The sequence below is a fragment of the Penicillium paradoxum genome (assembly GCF_028828445.1).
Source record: "Penicillium paradoxum strain IBT 22861 chromosome Unknown utg000003l_segment0_segment0, whole genome shotgun sequence".
In the NCBI taxonomy this organism is placed as follows: Eukaryota; Fungi; Ascomycota; class Eurotiomycetes; order Eurotiales; family Aspergillaceae; genus Penicillium; species Penicillium paradoxum.
The window spans coordinates 4,389,041-4,409,801 of NW_026643181.1; the positions used below are offsets into that span (position 1 = coordinate 4,389,041).

Here is a 20,761-nt window from a genome sequence, read left to right on the forward strand (position 1 = left end):
AACTAGCTTCATTGGTCTACGAGTGCATAAGCACAAGTCCGTGAGGTAAATAGGGCAAATATCATAGCCCCATAGACCAAAACAAAGCAAAATCCTTAGAAAGCGCGAGCTAAAACAAACAGATAACAACAACCAGTTAATTCACAGCAGGTGGCCTAGTGGTAACATACTCCGTATGTGTACCACGAGGGAAGTGCCGAAGATCTTCCACCACCCAGCTGTCCGGTTCGACTCCGGTCGATCTCGAAATGGATACCTATCTTTTTTTATTTTTTTCGCCTTTTCAATACCTGGTTTTCATGAGAAAAAAAGAATATCCACATCCTCATTTCCCGGCCCATGCTATACTTCGGAATCCGGAAAAACCCACCCCAGGCCCACACATCACATGACCAGATAAGAGCGATAAGCAAATTTCCCTCCGGCAACCCACCCAAGAAAAAAAGAAACAGAAGCCCAGAACCACTTTCGTGCTGCTGGCGGTGCTTTTTTACGGAATTTTCGACTTCTTGACCTTCTTATCGATCTAAATACCTCCAATCCATACTACAAAACCAACCCCGACACAACCATGGTGCAAGGATCATTGAAGAAGGCCGGTCCCAGCGGTCCTGGCAGAAAGTAAGTGCCAGTCCAGATGGACATCGAAAGCCACTTGTGGTCGACTGTGCTAGCTATCTAAGATCATTTTGAGACTAACCTATGTCCTACTCCAGGCCCTCCAAGACCACAAGACCCGGTGTGCGTTCCGTCGCACCCAAGAAAGCCGGTCTGATCAAGCAGAAGAAGCTCACCAAGGTACGTATGGATAACAATTTACGACATTGTTTCATTGATGCAATTCCACACAATCTGTGGACAAGAATAAAGGCTGACACCTGGTTCCCTAGAAACTCACATCCGGCCTCGTCTCAATGACAGAACGCAGTCTCGCCACAAAGGCGGGTCACCTTGAGCTGTTGGCTGGCGGTAAGAAGGACCGTCTGCAGAAGGAGCGTAATGCTGCTCGCAAGGATGGCACTCTCAAGCCTGCGGCTAAGAAGTGAGGGATGTGATGGATTGGACTATTTTTTGTTGTTTTTTTTTCGATCGTGTTTGCAGTTCGTCTATCTAGAGCTCGTTATATGAGTGCATGAAATCGATACCCAGTTTTCTCTTGTCGTTTTTTTCTTCTAGTGGATGTGATGAAATATGTAATCTACATCTAGGGATGTCTAGGAATATGAGATGCCGAGATATAGTGAAGTAGAGTGTGTTCTGTTATGTCAAGGGATAATTTCATGTACAAAGAAATCAACCTGATAGAACATGCGCGAAATCATCAAATCATAAAAAAGCCCCGTTATATAAACATCATAATGTGGTTCCAAGAGGAACAACGAAATTTTCAAAAGAAAAAAGAGAAAAAAAAAGAGAAAAACATAGGAAACAAGAAAAGAAATAAGGGTATCTATAGTTCCAACTCCATTGCCGTAACCATCCAAAGCATATGCGCAGACGAGCTCGCTCAGAACTTCGATATCCGGCTGGGAACACCGGCCTGCTCGATTAGATCCTGGCCGCGCTCCATCCAGCCATTGAAACCGCCGTCGCTCGAGTCGGAAGGGAAGTCATCCCAGACGGCATTCTCCGAGTCCGCATACGTCGACCAGATTCCCTTGGGAACATCGGCAGCTGACCAGGAGGGCAGCTTCGCCAATACGCAGGTATAGTAGACGTAAAGAATACGGCAGAGCAGCTCGACGCGGTCGATGTAGTGCTGCTGTGTAGGATCGGGGGTTTGGCCGCCGTCGCCGAGGCGCTTCCACCAGCTCACACGCCAGCGTAGCGTTAGCAGGATGTGACCGAGTTCGCTAAGGAAGCGCACGTGGGTCTCGTGCGAGATTTGCTTCCATTTGATGTTGTAGAAGTCGCGCTCGAGCTTGCGGAAGCCTTCGACTTCGAGCATGCGGCAGAAGATTCGGGAGAGTTGGGCTGCGAGGAGGATCTCGCGTTGATCTTCTGGGTTGTTAACGTCCATTGTTCGTTCTTCGCCTGCTGGGTCAAGTGAGACGAAGCTGTATTTGGCGCGGCTGGGCATGTTGTTCCACTGGGAGAGGAGGGTCTGAGGATGGTTAGCGTTTATGAATCGTGAGGCGAGACAAGTGGAAACTTACGTAGGCTTGGTTCATTGGGTCGCAGTCGGCGACACATGACAGCCAGTTCTTGGACTTGTCCTTCGAGTCGACGATTCGTCGGTCAATGAACTCTAGGAAGGTAGACTTCGAGTTGCCGTTGTACTCGCTCAGGTTCTTTAAGAACTTGTAGGTTTCTCCAAGGTCAAGAACGTAGAGAGAGCCCCATGCCTGGCTAGCGCGGATGTTGAACCGCCCCTGGCGCTCGGCAAGCAAAGACAACAGTTGACTGAGATCAAATTCAGATGGGATTTCCATTCGAACTCGGTTCGAACCATCCATAGTAGGGTGATTGACAGCTCGTTGAGCTAATTCAAACAGTCAGTCAGTTGAAGGGTATATAGGATGCTTCAGATTATACTCACAGATGTAGTTGCAGGTTCCGAACTCAACGATACTAGAGAAGCAAGCACGAGCACAGGGTTGCTCGTGAAGGGTCGGACGACAAGCATCGCAAGGTGAGCTTCCATCACACTGGAAATACGTTAGCCTCATGAGAATACAGCAAAGAGAAGGAAATACTGACCTTGCGCTTGTTCAGTCGACACTGAACACAAGTATCCTTGTTCTTTCTACGGAGGCCAGCATTGGCTCTTCCAACCATGCTTAATGGGCCCTTGCGACGAGCGCCTCGTGGAGGTGAGACGAAATCTGCAGACGCAATAGAGCCACCTTGGCCATCCTCCTGGACAATCTGCAATGGGCGCGGGATGCCATGGTCGATTGAGGAGCCAGGGTTTCTGGTCTTGCGCTTTCGGATTGTAGCCGTGGATTGCATTGCAAGTGGTGCGGGTCGACCGGCACGTTGGCCAGCAGTCGATGAGGTCCTTGACCTTGAAGGCACGGTAGAGACCAGAGACTCCGCAGGATTCTCACTCACCATGAAGGCAGTGGTCTTGAATACAGATTGCGCAGCCTCTGGCGAAGCAGATCCATGCGGTGAGGTCTTCCACTGGGTTTCATCATCTTCCAGCTGGCGATCCGCAAAAGCTGGGGCGTCGTCGCTGGTAGCCGAATAGGAGCATTCGTATATACCAGACAAGTCGCCCGACACCGAAGAATTCTCCGATTTGAATTGGAATTCCTGGCCCACATGCGTGCTTCTCTGGCCGACAATCTGAGGGGCCTGTGCTATCTGTGGGGTGGGTAGTTGAGATTCCAGACTATTCAGCCAGCGCGATTCCAGCGATCTGATAGAAGTCTGAAACTCGCACATAGAGTGATCCTTGGGGCTCTGGTGTGCGGAGACCGGTAGCGACATTGATTCTTGCGGCGGAGGCATGTTATCCATGGGCACACCGTGTGGAATCTCGGCCCACTGCTCGGGCATCATGGGGAAGACCTGTGGGATTTGCTGAAACGACATGATGCCATCCGCCGGGGCATCTGCAAACCCGCCGTGAGGTATTTCTCCAACATCGTCAACGATAACAGCGCCAGTCGAGTGATTCGGTCCCTTCGCATAGGGGTAGAGAAGAGATGCATCCAAGGGCATGGCCACGGAGTTGTACAGTTGGAATTGCGGCCAACCCTCGTCGGATTGGAAGTTCTCGTCAGCGGACGATGGAATCGTCTTGGGACTGATAGTGCCACTACCAGTGCCCTCGACAATGCCCTCGGAGTAGCTCGGATTCTCGAGGGCTATATCGTGCTTCCTGCAACCAAAACAAACGTTAGCCACATCACCATCAGAGCTCGTGTTGCGCCAGGGAGGAGTTTCCGGACCTGTTCTCCAGACGACGGTATTCGGCATTCATAGGGCCATGGAACGTGCCTAGGTCCGCGATATCTGCATCGCACTGGCTCGATTCCTGACTGGTGTCCCACTCGGGAGGTTGGTCATATCCCAGATGTTCCCACGATGCGACAGAAAAGGCGGCCTCAGTTTGCCAATTATCCAAGATTTTGGGGTCGATCCCCGCAGCTGTTCCAGTACTTCCACGGTCCATACAGGGTGGGAGGGCGAGGGTGAGGTGGCAGCGACGACCTAGTTAAGCAAAGATCCCAAAAAGACTAGCTTTTTGAGACTTTGCAGGGACGGTTTGGTCGGGACAGACTGGAGCTGTATAGTGCACGGGTGTCAACAAGTCGATATATCTCAAAGGATGAGATGAATTCGATGGTGGTCGCTCGAGACGATGAGAGTTGAGGGGCTGAAAGATGTTGAGTGCTGACGGGATTCCCCACCTCAAGATTTTCTGTGATCGTCTCTAGCGTGTTGCTGGCACAGACCACTTCAGGATTTCGTTGATGTTTACTTAAAAATAGATCCAGTTGAGAATACGATGTTCGAGCGAGGTACGGAGTAAGAGGAACTACGACAGACGAGACTGCTCTGGAAATAACTATGCAACCTAAAAAGAAAGATAGGGGTTTAATCGAGCTATATCGGCGTGATGATCTCCGTGGGTGGACTGACCTTACGAGAGAGTATGGTGTCAGAGAAACTAGGTCTGTACCTAGTCAGATTTATGTGCTCCGTACGCTATTTTAGAGCACATCAAGTAGTTATCATCCAGGAACGGGGCCAGTCAAAATTACAGTCGGCTAAACAACAGAATTTTTCTCGGTTCCAGACCCCGTTCTACGAGATACCGTGTACGATGCAGCACTTGGATTCTTTCGCCTTAACTCGAACGGTCGGGATAACTAGGTAGGTATATATAGGCATATGGGGGATAATGCATGTCTACAACTATAACACCACGTGTCTATACAATGTCGATTGTCGGATGAATGCTTTTATCCAATATTCAATATCCACTACATGTACTCCGTACATTACAACGTTAAATCTTAGTCATCGCAACGGCACGTGGGTCCAATCTCCAAGCTATAGAGTCACCTGATGGCAATATCATAAACAGTTCTCATCTCAGTATTTCCTGGTAACTACGGGTCCTAGGCTCTACATTATTCTGGCTATATTCGCGCAACGAGATTTGCCTTTGAACTCAAAGTGGGCACATTTGGTCACTTCGGAGCCGACTAGTTGTCTGAAGAACTGGTTGAAACAGGACAGAGAACGATGAGTATTCTACAGGGTTATTTTCAATCTCCCATTCCTCCAAGTTTATAGCCACAGTACCTTGTTCGCTGAGAGTAAGTACCCGATGCATCGTACATATCCCGGTTCCCCCCCAAGTCTAACGTGGTCTGCACCCGCTGCCCGCTGTAACATATACCACTGTATGCACCCAACCGATAGATGCCAGCCTGGTTGTGAAGGTTTACTGCGTAGAGCACATTAGATGGGTTTGTAGTGGTGGTTGCCTCCTAGATTAGGGCCCAATCTTGTATAGGCATCGCCCTCTCTTGATCATTGGTCTCACTAAGGGTCCACGGGTCCAAGACTGCTTATGTAGGCCAAGCCGAACCTGTAATCCCACTTGAAGTTGCAGCTCAGTGTTCTGCCTGAATTTACCCATCCCGATCACAAACTCAGTCATGGTAGTGTCGCTGAACGGGGATGGTTGCCCCCTCTGAGCCATAAACGTCCTGTCGACTTCGAGATCTCCAAGGCTGGATAAAACATGTCTAGTATGGCGAGAAAGTGAGGTTCTGCCCTAGGGCCCCGTATTCATGCCAGGGACCGGCGCTAGCAAATGGGTGGCCCGACATATGGAGTAGTTCAGCGATCATGGAAAGATGTGGCGCAGGGTATCAAGGGGATCGAACCACAACGACACTCCAGGGTCCAGGGACCTCGGGAGAGTTTTCCAGGTCTCCGAGGTTGGCTTGGCTCCCGGGCCGGGGCTAGCAGAAGATTAGTCATCCACCGTTTTTAGGTTCAGGGATCTTGGAATTTGAACTTACATTTCACTATTAAAACTATATAGTAACCTAGATAGTATCTAAAGGCGTCAGAATTGTTAGGTTATAGGACTGCATGCTAGCCTGAACACTAGATTAAACTGATCACTATATTGAACTGCCTACTCATCACCTCAAACCTCCCGAAAGTACCGGCACTACATGCATATATTAACTGACAAATGAATTTAATTTGGCCCGGGGAGATCTACATCAGATGTCTGACTGATAGAACGCCTCATGCAACAACCCCTCGATATAGACCCTCCACACTCGTGACTCCGCACTCCACACTCCGTACTCCGTATAGATCCCTTGAATACATAATAGAAACTATATCTCCGAGCGAAAACCGACGGATCGGTTCACCGCACACTGCTTTCGGCTCTTTCACTGGCCGTCCCCGCAGAACGGCTTCAACCCATTGCCCCAGTGTGTGATTCGGTGTGGCCAAATCCCTTAATATTCCCCAGGTATAAGTGTCCTGCACCCCGATAATTTCCGCGGGGTGCAGAATATTTATTCCTTCCTTTTTTTTGCTTCTTATTTCCTTAAAATTCAGACAAGAACCCAAAAAAAAGAGAAGGATACCTATTCACGGCCTCGGAACACGGAAGTCAAGACCGAGAACCTCGATCCGGATCGAATATCAACATTTGAAGCTATTGCCCTAGCGCTAGTTAATTTGTTTCGTCATGCACATCCTGGTAAGTGAGGTCATCGGAGAGGTTTTTTTTTCCTTTTTCCCTTTTTCTTCTATACCTATGTTGTATACAGCATAGAAAATCAATTCTTGCAGGGATTCTATAGATCATACCTAGTTCCTTTACCTCCGGGATGAACCATCATATGATATCTACATTCTATGTTTCATTTCTACGCACCTGACAGCACAGTGCAAAGCAAGATCATGCAATTTAATTTAAAAAAACAAAAAAACAAACCAAGACCGAAACGCAGCTAACCAATTCCAACAGGTAGTCAACGATGATGGCCCACCAAGCACTCGCCTATCACCATACCTCAGACCCCTGGTCGACACCCTACAAGCCAACGGTCACCAAGTCTCAGTAGCCATCCCCGCAGCCTCACGCTCCTGGATCGGCAAAGCGCACATAATCGAAGCCTCTCTCACAGCAACCTACGTCCACCCAGACTCCTTCAACCCAGACGGCACCTGGGACGAGTCCTACGCATCCGAGGACCCCGAAAACGACTGGGTCGTGGTCCGCAACGGCACCCCAGCCAGCTGTGCCCAACTCGGTCTCCACAATCTCTTCACAGATCGCCCGCCCATCGACCTCGTCATCTCGGGCCCGAACCACGGCCGCAATGCTTCTACCATCTACAACCTCTCTTCGGGGACGGTAGGCGGTGCGCTGGAGGCGGTGTTCTGCGGACAACGCGGTATCGCCATCTCCTTCGGTAGCAAGGATCCGCAGCCGGCGGATGTTATTGCTGCTGCGGCGCGGCTGGCGGTGAGGATTGTCGGGCATCTTTTTGAGAATTGGGATGAGCGGGTCGAGCTTTATAATATCAATGTGCCGATGCGGCTGGATGTGGAGGATCGGCCTGTGTTGTATACGCGCACGTTGCCGTATTATTGGTCTAGAGGTTGTTTGTATGCTGAGGATGGGGTGAGCAAGAAGATTAATGGGATTAACGGAGTTAATGGGGTTCACAAGATGAATGGTGTGAACGGTGTTCATGTCAATGGCGATATGAATGGTGAGACGAATGGAGTCGTTGTCAATGGACATGGACCTGCGCCAAGACAGCGCCAGTTCAAGTGGTCTGCTGATTTGTCGGACATGAAGAAGACGTTGCAGGAGAGCGAGGAGGGTACGGATGCTCATACTGTGCTCAATGGATCGACTAGGTAAGAGATGGTCTTCTTTGCGCTGCGCTGCTTGATAGGGACAATGCTAATTGTATGTCTAGTGTGACTGCTCTACGTGCCAACTTCTGGCATGTCCCTGGCCTTGAGGGGCCGTTGGTCCTTGACTCTTGAAGTTCTTGAACTTTGAATGTTTTGAATGATCCTACGATACCCACAATGGTTTCCGAATGCATAATTTAGTTATTTATGAAGACCGGTCCGTTTTGTACATATACGGGAATTGCACATACGACTCTCTTTTGGTTGCAACTGATTTCCAATAATGATCATTTACTGTCATTTTCCCACCAGAAAGGTTGCAGTAGACACTGAATAACACAGAGATAAGAATAGGGAAACCTAGTGCAAGATTCGGGTGTAAGCAATCGGAGCGGGTGTATCACATAAAAGATGGGAGATGCTGGAAACAGAGCGTCGGTTCTTGCCGAGAAGGAAACGGTGGATTTAAAGAGCGCGTGCAGCTTCTCCTGCGCCGCTATCCACAGTCGAGGCCTGCTCGGCTCGCATCTTGCCCTTGCCAACACCACCCTCACCGACGCCCATTCGGCGGGCCACATATCGCTGCGCAATGACACCAGCAGCGAGCGAAAGGGTCTCCTCAATCCACTCTGAAACCCATTCGCGAGGATCAACGCCGCCACTCTCGATGATCTCGGCGATAGCTTCAGGAACCACAATGCGCTGGACATGCGCATCCTCATCGTCGGGGTTCTCAGGAGCGGGAACCGAGGCATCGAGCCATTCAATCCATGTTTGTGGGATGCTTTGGGAAATAGCATGGAACGCAATGCCATGGATGGGGTCGTGAAGGTAAAGAGCAAATGAGATCTCCTCTTCTTCGGTATCAGGATCCACTGCACCATCAGCAGCCTTCTCGCCTGTCGCACCAGCCTGGAAAAGGTCCTTAGAAGTAGTCTGGCTGATAGCTTGGATAGCCAAGAAGATATCGCTGCTGCGGACTGGATTCGATTCATTCAGAACCTCAGAAGCATGCTTCGCCGCTTCTTCGACTCCTCCTCGAGATGAGAAGTACTCGGTAGCATAAGACTCCGCACTAGCACGAGCCAGCTTCGAGCCTTCCACGGTACCCCGCACGGCGGAGATGCTCCGCGGTTGTCCAGGTGTGACTGTCCGCCACCAGGGCCCGTCATTCCGTCCGGCACTAGTCATATATCCGGTGACATCAATCCCACGCTTTGGTGATGATTCCTGGCCCCGCTGGATCACTAGCAGGTCACCACCCTCAACCTGGGACATCACTCGCGAGAATACCGCATAGACCAGCGGGTCGATGCCCGGGTAGCCGGACATATCGTGAGTCACATGAATTTGAAGACGTTCATGCGAAGAAATAGGAGGTGCAAGAGTGTGGATGAGGTTGGTAAATGTCGGGATTGCCCTATCGCGAAGCTCGCCACCTGCGCGTGCCAGTTAGTTGTCTGCATGTCGGAGAGCATATTTTGGTAGCAAACTCATACCAAGATCCCGGAGGGCTCCAACATTGCCCTTGACTTGCTGGGCCCATTTCTGTGCCTCCTCATTGTTCTGGATTTCCTTCACTGCCGCCTCGGCCTGCTTCATAGCCGCAGTGGCAGTTGCAAAAAGTCCTCCCGACCATCCACCCCACCAGCCGCCGCCTTCCTCAGATGGTTGCTGTGCAGGGACACTTTGAGGCTCAGGCTTAGGCTGCTCGGGCTTGACTTCTGCGCGCGAAGACCGGGTTGTCTCCTCAGACTGGCGGACCGGCGCCTTGTCCTCGGTCGGTCGATCGGTGGTGGTGCTTGGTCGGGGAGACCGTGTGGATGTTCTAGGCTTATCGGAAGATAGACGTGGAGTACCTGGTCCACTGGCTGGACGTTGTGTGGCTAGATGATCCAGCTCGGCCAGAATGTCCTCCTGTCCGCCCGGAGCAGCCTCAGAAGCAGCTATGGGTTTGGAGGGTTTGCTGCCCGACTCATTGAGACCGAGGTCATCAAACTGAGCTAAAAGCTCGTCGCTGGTAGGTTTGGGGCCCTTGGGAGGCATGTTTGTTTAGGGAACAGTATTCAGGAGAAGTGACGACACCCTGGGAGCTTCTGAATTGTGGAGATCATGTGCCAAGACCCACAAACAGCACTGCAGATGCGTATAGAGAGGAATGGGCGTTGGTCAAGTTTTGAACTTCGATGGAACTTGAGGACAAATGCTTTCTGAATCACACATCAAGTTCGACATTTAAAGAAAAGTCAGCCAACTTTACGAAGATCCATGACGTTGGGCCAGTCTGGACTGTACCCAAGCCTAAGTGCCAATCACCCCGCACAGGCAGTATGACATCCCAGTATATAATCCCCAGATATCAACTACCATAACATCCTCATTTCCACAGTTTCTTGGTTTCAGAATGCCTCAAATTTCGAGCAGATTTTTTGCGGCTCCAGTTCGGAAACACAAACCCGACTCCCGCGGCTTTGGCATCCCGCTCCATATAGCGGACCCGCGCGGGGTTATGTACCGAGAATAAATAGCTGCTCCCCCGCCGCTACACCGTATATAACTTGTTTCGATCTCTTTACTAAACTTCAGTATCTTGCAGCTTCGAATCAGGTACTTACCCAGTCTTCATACTCGGCAGCTGCGTACTCAAATGCGCAGCGGATCGAGTCATGAGTCACACGTCAACTAACTTCAAACCCCCAGATTCCACTCAATCCAGCAATTGAAAACACCCAATCCATCGGGATTCACCGAAAATTCTTTTGTATCATCCATCATGCGTCTTCCGTACGTTGCAGACCCCACACCGACCAGCACACCGGACGAGGCCCGCATCCTCGCCAGTGTCCAAGCCCGCCGGGCCCCAAACCCGCTTCTGCCTCTCGACCTAGCCTTATTGCACTCATTCCCCGTGGCAGAGGGTTGGAACTCATTCATTGGAGCCATTCGCACCCGGACGACTCTTTCAACTGTCGTCCGCGAACTGGCTATCTGCCGCGTTGCGGTGGTCAACGGCGCCTTGTTCGAGTGGGAACAGCATGCCCCCCTTCTGAAAGAAGGTGGATTGAGCGAGGAGGCATTGAAGTTTATTGGAGATGCTCAGGCAGACTTCTCGAGCGAGGCTGCGTCATCGGTCTTGAGTGCTGATCAGAGAGCTGTGCTGAAGTATACCGATGCTATGACTAAGACGGTTACGGTGCCTGATGAGGTCTTCGCGGAGGTGAGGGGCTGCTTTGATGAACGGGAGGTTGTGGAAATCACGGCCACTATTGCAGCTTATAACTGCGTTAGTCGGTTCTTGGTGGCTTTGGATGTTGGTGAGAAGAACCACCTGCACTGAGTTATGTATTTTATGTTAGAAGCCCTCCGGGAAAATAGACTTTGAACTTCGTCAGTTATAGATTATAGAAAACAATGTTTGTTTATAACTTAAATATAATTGTAGAATAACAAAGTTGCCCGAAGAGACTTGGTGCCATCCAGAACCATTTCATGTCTGTCTCTACCTACATGTAGGTATTTCATCTAAATATAGCTATTGGCTTTGATCCTTTGCTCCAGCTTCATCATTTTCGAGCCATGGTGTAAGAATATAAAGTTCCTTGGTTACTTTTTCTACGCCCTTTCCGTTTAACGCCAGTGGTACCTCGAGCATTTCCCTCTTTACTAGGTAGGTCTAGACTCTAATTTATACTTCACCTCAGGCAGAGTAGGATACTTGGCTAGCTAGACTTATGAGTCTTATTGCCCATAATAAGAACCTTAGAACCCTACTGTGCTCCTTGGTTAAACACCGGTGATATGAACGTCGTCGACGACTTATACCGTTATACTAAAAACATTCTATATACAAAGCCCTCTCTTCTTCTCCTGTGACTACTTTTCTCTTCTCCAACTGACTATGGTTTCTTTCTTCCCTCTTCTGCAATAACTTCACTCTTCTGTAGCTATTTCACGTGCAGAAAGTCGCTCTGTTAGTACGCTGGGGAAATGATAATACCGGTGCTAGGACGTAGAAGCCATGGGAAAGATTCTGAAGTCACTCGGAATACCCTACAGCAAATATGTCATTCCCACTTCCGACCAAACACCTGCATCATCGATGAAATACAGAAAGCCTTGCTTCAAACACCAAGGTTGTATGTATCATTAGAGATAGTGGATCTGCATGAAAAGTACTTTGTATATGTAGGTGATGTGCAAGCGCCAGCTAAGCGCGTACATCATGCATGTCAAATACGATTGGCGCCCAAGGCATTCTATTGGACAATGTCACGTTGAAATTAAAACTGAAAAATCAATGATCAGTCAAATGTTCTTTCTTGTGTGACCTTGTTGCAGTTGTTTGTGTACAGCGTGTGCATCTACGATATAGTCCCTGCAGTATATTCCTGGGCACTGGTGATACCAAGGAGCTTTTGTGTGTATTTGACAGGTTGTCTCTTTCTATCTTCAAGAGTGAGATTATTGTCATCCTTTGTATAGGATATTGAATGCTTCCTAAGATTTCCGATTTTAATGGTCATATATACTCCGTAAAGACATTAGGCTTCCTACCTACATAGGTAAACTGGAAGTTAGCTATGATCTCAAAAAGAAGTACGGAATATAACATTCTATTTGAGCAAGATTGACGGTGTAAAGCTCTTATATGTCATAGTCTTATCGTCCTCAATAAAGATCACCTCTATGTGACTCCACAAACCCGCAGATACCGAAAGCCAGAAAATCGACCTCGGCATCTCACGGATCTAAGGAAGCTTCTCTAAAAATTGGGAGAAAATTCAATCGCCTTAGTCATCAAATGGGGCCGCCTCGGGCAGGGCTCGGGATCCACATAAACGCTAGGTGGGACTGCACAAGTATACATCGTATCTTATATCAGTCATCTTGCTTCCAAGTTTGTGGAAAATAAGAACTTCAATATCGAGATAGCATAATGAGTGTGTAGAGCTCTAATATAAGCCCTTAGATAAAAACATACAAAACTATACAATGTACCCTGAAATCCCCTCATGGCCTGCGAGCCTAGGACAATGTAACTGTATATTACTAACTCTCCTCATATTAGGTAGATAGCAAAGATAGGAGTTCGAAAAGAGGATTTCAGATGATATCAGATGTGAAGGTATATTCGAATATCTTTTCTACTGAGGACAAGACAATACCCGCGCACACATCCGGGATATAGCGGGTAATATTGTCTTGAATATGCCGTTTGAAGTGCAATGGCTCATTTTGAATGTATAGCCGGGTTTGCCGATTTACTGTTTCTATTTGCCACTAGATGCAGGCATACAGATATTTTATATGTACACGCACGCATTCCATAATGCCCACTGATGGGTTCCCGTTGCTTAGACGTCATTTGCTCATTTTCATGTATATAACCAAGTGGAGACCATCTCGATAGGATCTTGATGATGCATGTACAAGGCATATGAGTCTCTCGCTACTTGTCCGTCACTCATCCGTGATCTCCACACCAGACACCATCCTAATACCAGTACAATCATTCTGGCAGGTGTGAAATTCCTGTTACATGGCCGACACCTATTCGTTATCTCCACAGTCAACATGATTACAATATTTGCAGAACCATATTATAGCTAGGCGCCAGATTCCCGTTAGTCGGCCGTCACTTTCTCGTCATTCTCGATGTGGTCGAGTTGAGGGGATTGTGTTCCCTAGGGAACCACCGCCTAGAATCCATGTATACAGATCTACATGGAACTGCGTCCCTCTTCAGACAATCGACTATCTCAATGGCAGGATACAGAGGTGCCAGCTTATTATTCGACTCCAAAGTACGTATCATGTGACGTCTGTCCTAACTTGCACGGGAGGAAAAAAGTAGGTCTTCGGTCAAAGGACCATACCGATGACAATAAGGACCAAATCAGGGATCTCAACAATCGCAGATTGACAATTAATACAATGCAGAGCATCAATAGAATCCGCCATGAATAGATCCAATCGAATAAAAACCCCCTTTCCTCAATGTCGTTCAATGTGGCTAGTAGATAGGCAGCCGCTGATTGGCCGGGTCAGGACGGGGTTTCCACTGCCTATGAAACTACAAAACTATCTCTCTCTCAACCTCAATCTCTTCGCAACCTCATCATCTTTATCCCACTGCCCTTCCCATTTCTTTTTTTCTCCTGTACTCATTCTCCACTGTAATCTGGTTTCGTCAACTGTATCCATTTTTCTATCTTCCTCATCGCGCGGTGTCGCGTCGACGAAGATCATTTTTTCTTCTTCATACTACCCGGCGACGCAAGATCTGCGCGCCAAACACCACGAGTTTCCGGTGTATTTTCCCTTGAGGTGTTCTCCATTCTATCCTATCCCCTCCATTCTTCATCTCTCATCCCACTTCGTGTTGTGTCTCAAAAGTGGGCTGTTACCTATCCAACCTTCTCCAGTCGGATACCAAGTAAGTACACATCCCTGGGCAGCCACTCACGCACATCCTGCACCCTTCTTTGCAGAACTCATCACTAACAGTTGACAGTCATTGGCTGTGATTTGGGTCTATTATCCACAAGGATTCGACTCGACTCCAAACATCTCATGGTAAGTGTCGCGTCTTTTCCGCTTTTTTCTTGTATGCCCATTGCAGTACTTCCGGGATCTTGATCCACTCATTTTTGCCCGACCGTGTCTTCTATCTTATGCTTTCCTTGTCATCTGTCTCATGTCGCGTGTCTTCGATGTACAATGTTTGGTGATTCGTTTGTGTTTGCGCTGGTCTATGCCCTTGTGCCTTCGGCCTTGGGAACCATGGATTACGCTGCAATTTACTGGCGTCTTGGCACCCGCAAGCGAACCGCGCTGACCATCTATACAGATCCTTTCTGGACATTCTTCATTCTCCATTTGAAGTCCATTCTTTTTTTAATTGCGTTTTCTCTTTTTGCAAATTTCGCAATTATTCGAAAAAATCTCATACCCCTTTTGTTGTTGTTTTTCCCCGTCCAATTCCGCCAAAATGGCACCCATCCCAAGGGCCGATTTGGACCTGGACAATCCTTCTTCGGATGTTGGTGGTAGCCAGGACTCTCCGCTGCGCCGTCAGTTTTCCGAACCTTTCCGTCCCCAATCTACTTCAACCCAGATCTCCCAGTCCCCGGAGCCCATGCCCCGCCGAGTCAAGTGTGACTGGTGCGGAAAGCTTTTGATGCTTCCAAATGACAACAGCATCTCGGAAGAAGACCTCCTCAAGCATCACACTAATGAAGCTCATCCAAAACCCATCAGATTTGCTGGATATGACGGCACTGAGGATGGTGGCGATGATGTCACAGAAGACGGCGCTGAATATGGCGCTGATGATGCTTATGATGAGAACGGCGATCTCCAAGATGATGATGCTATTGAACAAGATGAGCCCGCATCTCAAGCTGTCAAGCCCGAAGATGGCTCAGCTCAGCTCGAAGGAAGTGCACAGATCGCAGTGGAAGCGACCGCTGACGGTAACAATGGCACCAAGCCAACCGTACTCCCAGTCAATATCAACAACCTTCCTCCACCAAAACTTGATCGACTTGAATGGCTTTCTAACCCACGTACTTCATATCCAGAGGGATATCGCCTCCGAGTTGGCGAGTGGCAACGACCAGACGTCAAACAGCGCCTTGCCCGCTTCTGGAATGTACATGATGCCAACAAATTCTCGCCTGACTACGACCATGAGGCTGCCAAGTGTGAAGCTACTTGGGACAATGCTTTCCACGACCTTTCCAAACCCAGAAAACGTGATGCTCCTGAACCACCGTCTCATCCGCTTCCGTACAAGAAAACCAAAGTTGAGAGGGGTGAATTTCTTGAAATCCAAGTGCAAGAAATCGAAAATCTTGTGAACATGCTCCGCAATCCCGAAAAATACACATCTGAAGAACTCTACGCGCTTACCCAGACCGGAGCGTTTACCTTGAAAACAATCCAAGACGAATACTTGGCCCTGGATGACCTTTACCTCAGGGCACATCGGCACAAACGGGATCAGCCCTCATATGAAACGAAGCGACATCAGATGCAAGGTCACAAGAAAAAGGGCGCAGGCCCTCTGGCTAAAGTCAACGAGGACAAACTTGATTTTGAGGAAAAGAAAGAGGCCATGCTTTATGGCTACAAACACAACTATTTCCCAAGCAATCTCCCAACTTTGCCTATTCGTTCAATGCAAGATCCATTTGTTCAAGGTGGATTTGTTCCCACTCCCGCGCAAGCCAGAAAGATGATTGCGAAGAAAACTGAGAGTGGTGATCGCAACCCTGATGGGTGGACACCCATGAAGAAACATGGGCTTGACTATCACCCACAGCTGTACGAACCTCGACGCGAGCCAGTTGCACCCAAAGTCACTCGGAAGCGCAAGGCCGCAGAGGTTGCGGCACCAACAAAAACGATCGATACGGACGAGACCCAGAATGAGAGTGCAGATGGCGATGAAACTGAAGAAGACAACCATCCCGCCAAGCGACGCACTCGTGGCCGTGGCGGCAAGAATTTTGTTGCTGACTCCATTCCTACCGATGCAAACTCTCGCAGAGGCTCTGGCCGTGGTCGTGGTCGTGGCCGTGGCCGTGGGCTTGGTCGCCTTGGCTCCTCTCGGGCTACCTTCGAAGTCACCCCCGCCCCCATTCAATCCTCATCCCGGGGCCGGGGTCGACGTGGTGCTAGCAATCTGGCCTCCTCCTCCTCATCATCAATCCCCTCTGCAGCAGAGTCCTCCTTCCCGGTGATCGAACCGGTGGCCACAGACACTCCCGTTGAGCCCAGCCCGGCGGTGGCCAAGAAGGAGGCGCTCTCTGCTGAGGCGATTGAGGAGGCCAGGAGGCAGAAGATCGCCAATTCGAAGAACCCCAAGAGGACCAAGGCGATGCTCGATCACTGGGACCGGTTCAACCGGGAAGGACGGATCCGCAATCCAAAGCGATCCAAGGCCCAAATCGAGCAGGACCGTACCGTCGGTGGAGATGGCGCCGGCGACGAAGTCCCCAAGCCCCCTGGCCCTGGCCGCCGCAAGCGATCGCCCTCGCTGGCGCCAATTGCTGGCAATCTCGCCCCCAAGGGGCCCCCCGGCCTGCCCTCAATGGCAAGCGTACAGGCGCAGCAGCAGCCCATGCCACCCACCCTCCCTCCTATGGGGGTGGTGACTCACTACGGCCCTGGCCCAGTGAACCCTTATGCCACTGCTGCGCCTGTTGCGCCTATGGCGCAACTGGGACAACCCATGCCTCCCCAGTACGCTCCATTCCCGTACGTTCAGTACGGAATGGGTCCCCTCCCGGGTCACAACCCGGCGGGACGCCATTGAGGGTAGGTCGGGCCGTTGAGGCAATCCTTGGCTCTCTCCCTCTCACCTGAGCTATCAGTCATATTCACGTCGTTTTCATTTCATTTCCAACGGGTGAGAGAGAGAGAGGGCCGAGGATTGCCTTGACACCAACTGATCATTCGCTGTTTCCTGGACCTCCTCGGGGGTTGAGATACTATCAAAAAGGGGAGTTGCAGGGGGACTACGGGGCTTTCATCTCCACCCTGGTTCATCTTGATTGCTTGGTGCACGGTCTTCTACTGCCTGCAGTCCAAGCGGGGTGGAGGTGTTTCCCTGTAGTCCCGGTTCCCTGAGGGTGGTCTAGGGAATAGCGAATGATCAGGTACATTATGGAGATTCTGGTGCCGTGGGCACCACATGTATTTTAGGCAAAATCTAACTGTTGTATGATTAAAGCTGTTTCTTATTCTCTAGTTGGTAGTTGTAGGTAGTTCGTACCTAGTTGGTAGGTGACTTGGCATACCCTCTCGAGTCTCAGGTGAGGTCGAAATGTGTAGACGAGAAAGTGCATGTAGTGTGAGTGCCAACAGGAGGTACTGCGACGCGATAGGAAACAGTTGACGCGCTGTGAAGACCCGACTCCAGATCACAACCCACAAACCACGTCACCGCCTCAACCTCTCTATCACCACTTTCTTTAAACCAATTTTCATACTTCAACTTCCCGGTCACGTGGGATCACGTGCGCCTTGCTTCTATCATGGCGAGCTTCTACATCCGCGAGGCTCCTCCTGAGCAAACTTCCCCCTCACAACCCCACTCACCTACTCGGTCTTCCCCATCGCGTATTGTCTCTCCCAACGCCACAATGGGCAAGAAAAGACGTGGCCCCTCCCTCGAGGAGCTCCTTGATCGCCCATGGTGCTACTACTGTGAGCGAGACTTTGACGACTTGAAGATCCTCATCTCTCATCAGAAGGCAAAACATTTCAAGTGTGACAACTGCAATCGCAGACTGAATACTGCTGGAGGTGAGTTTTGTCTTTGTCTCTAGATATGATGAATGCATATTTATAACTTCTGCGCATAGGTCTTTCGGTGCACTTGAGTCAGGTTCACAAAGAACAGCTCACCCAGGTCCAAAATGCGCTGCCAAACCGTATGGGTCTCGATGTTGAGATCTTCGGAATGGAGGGTATCCCTGCAGACATCATCAAATCCCATCAGCAACGCGTGGCTTCGCAGTTCCAGCAAGCCGAGCTGGATCGCCAGCAAGCGACAGGCAATCCTCCTTCCGGAGTGTCTTCCAACGGCGGCCAACCGGCAAAGAAGCCCAAGCTGGAGCCTATCTCAGATCTTAAGAAGCGATTGGCTGAACACAAGGCGAAGCGTGCAGAGGCACTCGCCGGTGGCAGTAGCGGTGACGTGACTCCGTCTAGCGCTGTCCAGTCTACCCCAACAGCTGGTGGATATGTAAGTCATTCCCTTTTTCTCAACATGAAACGATTCAATAGCTGACAATCTTTAATAGCAGTCGCCCCAGATCGCCACTGCGCCCGTTCAACAGTTTTCTTATCCTCAGCCTTATGGTGGGCCCCCCGCCGCTGTGGCGTCTCCTTACCCGCAAACTGGTAGCCCCGTCTATCAAAATTACTCACCAGCTGCCGGTGCCTCGCCTTACACCCAGTCAATGTATCCCCAGTCATACTCCACCGTCAATCCGCCACAATTCCCCGCCGGTCTTCCTGCCGGTCTTCCTGCGCCGCTACCAGTCGCCTATGGAGCTCCTTCTTTCCCCCAACAACTCCCACCTTCCGAAAACAGATACACAGGCTTACCGGCCGCTTCGAACCTTCCACAGCGTCCTGCTTTTGCTGCGCCTCCCGTCAACGCTCTTCAGATGCAGCAGATGCACCACGGGCACATTCCTCCTACCCCCGCAGCTCCGGGTTACTCTAATGGAGACAGCGCCCAACCGACCGAAAACGTCTCCACACCTGTTGACAATCAGATTTCAGGCGCAGTCAAGGACACCGCCACTAAGACAGAGGGTACTAGCAAGCCAAAGAAAGAAAAGGCAAAGGCCGCGATCCGACTTGTTTACAACGACGACACGTTCAGCCCAGAGGAGCGGATGGCACAGCTACCCCGATATGCATTCGTCCCAGACAAGAGCGCCCAAACCGCACTTGCCGATGTTCCCGGCAACGCAATCGTGGGCGGCATCCAGGATTCCGACACGGTGATCGATCCGGCCCATTAAGTTCTGCTTTGTTTTTTTCCTATTGCATTTAGCAAGTGACGGAGTTACGGACCTCAGCTAAGTTCGACACATCAAAACTTCTAGTTACACATGAGCATTCTCCTGGTCGGGTCTTCGTTGTCATCAGTGGCCCTGATTCGAGATACTAGTCTTGGCGAGTCCTCCCCCATCCTACAATCTTTTCCCCGACAACTCAGAAAACGTCGGTGCTGTTTGAGTTCCTGTTGCAAGATCCCCAAGACACCGGAACAATCTCCCATGAGAAAATCGCAAAACCCGAAAAAAAAGTTGATAAAACAAAAAACCACGAATCGAGAGGCCCATTTTTGGGTCGCTCGTTCGGGAAAGGGAGGCTCAGACCTGAGTTAATGGCTCGCGAAGTCACATTGACGAGCCTACGTACAGTACGTGCCTTGCCCTTTTGTTTTCCCCTCCTGATCCCCCTGGAGGTTTAACCCTGGTCTGGAGGAGCCGGTGTCATGTGGATGCCGAGCAGGCATAGTGATGCCATGTACGGTTGATGTAAGTGTCTAGCATTTCAATGGAGGTAGGAAAACCGTTCCGGGCCTCTGAGCCCGGAATCTGATAGGCTTTTCTTTATCTACCAATACATGTTTGATTGTATGATCGTGTCTGTCCCCGTAGTATCCTACATGTAAGCACTAATAGCCATTCACCGTATCCTCGGCAATCTTATACAACACCCCAAACCAATCGAACGAACACTCAAGTAATTCCCAGTACTCAATTGAATGCATGTATTGATATTTCTTCAAATCCATTCCTCTCAATACCCAGCACCACTATCACTCCCTACTCCCAATCATCTCTCAAGCCCTCTTCTCCCGAAACGCAATCCCAAACACGAAAAGCCCGTATGTAGCCAACACAGACAACATCACCGGCACAGGCTTTCCACCCGTCTTGATCACCCGCGGCACAGAGCTGCCGCCGAGCACTGCCGATGCCAGCAGACCCAGTTCCTCGCCGTAGGGCTGGCCCGCGTTCAGGCGGAGGAAGGAAAGAAGATAGACGAGGCCGACGGAGACGCCGGCGGCGATGGAGGGGATGGAGCCTGTTCGGGCGTATCCGATTATTCCGCCCAGGCTGGTGAGGACGGAGAGGGTTAGGGCGGAGGTTGTGGGGGCCTGTGGTTGTTAGATCTGTATTGGGTATTGGGGGAATGCGATTGGATCGGAGATGTATGGTGATTCGGATTTGGGGTTGGAGGGTTTGCGGTTGGGTTGAGTTGGGGTTCGTGAGGGGTATAGGATGTGGACGTACCATCTTGTAGAATTGGTTGTGGGTTTGCTTTTGGGGTATGGAGAGTTATGAGCGAGAGAATGGAG

At 50.1% G+C, this 20,761-nt stretch overlaps 8 protein-coding genes across 8 annotated transcripts; 5 read left to right on the plus strand and 3 right to left on the minus strand.

The window, feature by feature from the left end:
• Positions 1-571: 571 nt before the first annotated feature.
• Positions 572-1,046, plus strand: N7457_003489 (DUF2462 domain-containing protein; the record flags this gene model as incomplete). The annotated part of the gene is made up of 3 exons (XM_057174534.1): positions 572-621; positions 717-798; positions 891-1,046. The coding sequence occupies 3 exons, from the start codon at positions 572-574 to the stop codon at positions 1,044-1,046; spliced, it is 288 nt and encodes a 95-aa protein (XP_057034685.1).
• Positions 1,047-1,507: 461 nt separating this feature from the next.
• Positions 1,508-4,123, minus strand: N7457_003490 (Zn(II)2Cys6 transcription factor domain-containing protein; the record flags this gene model as incomplete). Its single annotated transcript, XM_057174535.1, has 5 exons — positions 1,508-2,104; positions 2,157-2,482; positions 2,540-2,648; positions 2,701-3,829; positions 3,900-4,123. 5 exons carry the CDS (start codon positions 4,121-4,123, stop codon positions 1,508-1,510), a joined length of 2,385 nt encoding a protein of 794 aa, XP_057034686.1.
• Positions 4,124-6,682: 2,559 nt separating this feature from the next.
• N7457_003491 (5'/3'-nucleotidase SurE) lies at positions 6,683-7,998 on the plus strand (the record flags this gene model as incomplete). The annotated part of the gene is made up of 3 exons (XM_057174536.1): positions 6,683-6,694; positions 6,965-7,866; positions 7,929-7,998. 3 exons carry the CDS (start codon positions 6,683-6,685, stop codon positions 7,996-7,998), a joined length of 984 nt encoding a protein of 327 aa, XP_057034687.1.
• A 333-nt stretch (positions 7,999-8,331) lies between these two features.
• N7457_003492 (DUF5427 domain-containing protein MTC1) lies at positions 8,332-9,912 on the minus strand (the record flags this gene model as incomplete). Its single annotated transcript, XM_057174537.1, has 2 exons — positions 8,332-9,305; positions 9,366-9,912. 2 exons carry the CDS (start codon positions 9,910-9,912, stop codon positions 8,332-8,334), a joined length of 1,521 nt encoding a protein of 506 aa, XP_057034688.1.
• Positions 9,913-10,639: 727 nt separating this feature from the next.
• Positions 10,640-11,203, plus strand: N7457_003493 (carboxymuconolactone decarboxylase family protein; the record flags this gene model as incomplete). The annotated part of the gene is made up of 1 exon (XM_057174538.1): positions 10,640-11,203. One exon carries the CDS (start codon positions 10,640-10,642, stop codon positions 11,201-11,203), a length of 564 nt encoding a protein of 187 aa, XP_057034689.1.
• Positions 11,204-14,857: 3,654 nt separating this feature from the next.
• Positions 14,858-17,188, plus strand: N7457_003494 (uncharacterized protein; the record flags this gene model as incomplete). Its single annotated transcript, XM_057174539.1, has 1 exon — positions 14,858-17,188. The coding sequence occupies one exon, from the start codon at positions 14,858-14,860 to the stop codon at positions 17,186-17,188; it is 2,331 nt and encodes a 776-aa protein (XP_057034690.1).
• Positions 17,189-17,909: 721 nt separating this feature from the next.
• N7457_003495 (putative C2H2 finger domain protein) lies at positions 17,910-19,412 on the plus strand (the record flags this gene model as incomplete). The annotated part of the gene is made up of 3 exons (XM_057174540.1): positions 17,910-18,180; positions 18,240-18,622; positions 18,681-19,412. 3 exons carry the CDS (start codon positions 17,910-17,912, stop codon positions 19,410-19,412), a joined length of 1,386 nt encoding a protein of 461 aa, XP_057034691.1.
• An 830-nt stretch (positions 19,413-20,242) lies between these two features.
• N7457_003496 (TMEM14 family protein) lies at positions 20,243-20,699 on the minus strand (the record flags this gene model as incomplete). Its single annotated transcript, XM_057174541.1, has 2 exons — positions 20,243-20,560; positions 20,697-20,699. 2 exons carry the CDS (start codon positions 20,697-20,699, stop codon positions 20,243-20,245), a joined length of 321 nt encoding a protein of 106 aa, XP_057034692.1.
• Positions 20,700-20,761: the final 62 nt, after the last annotated feature.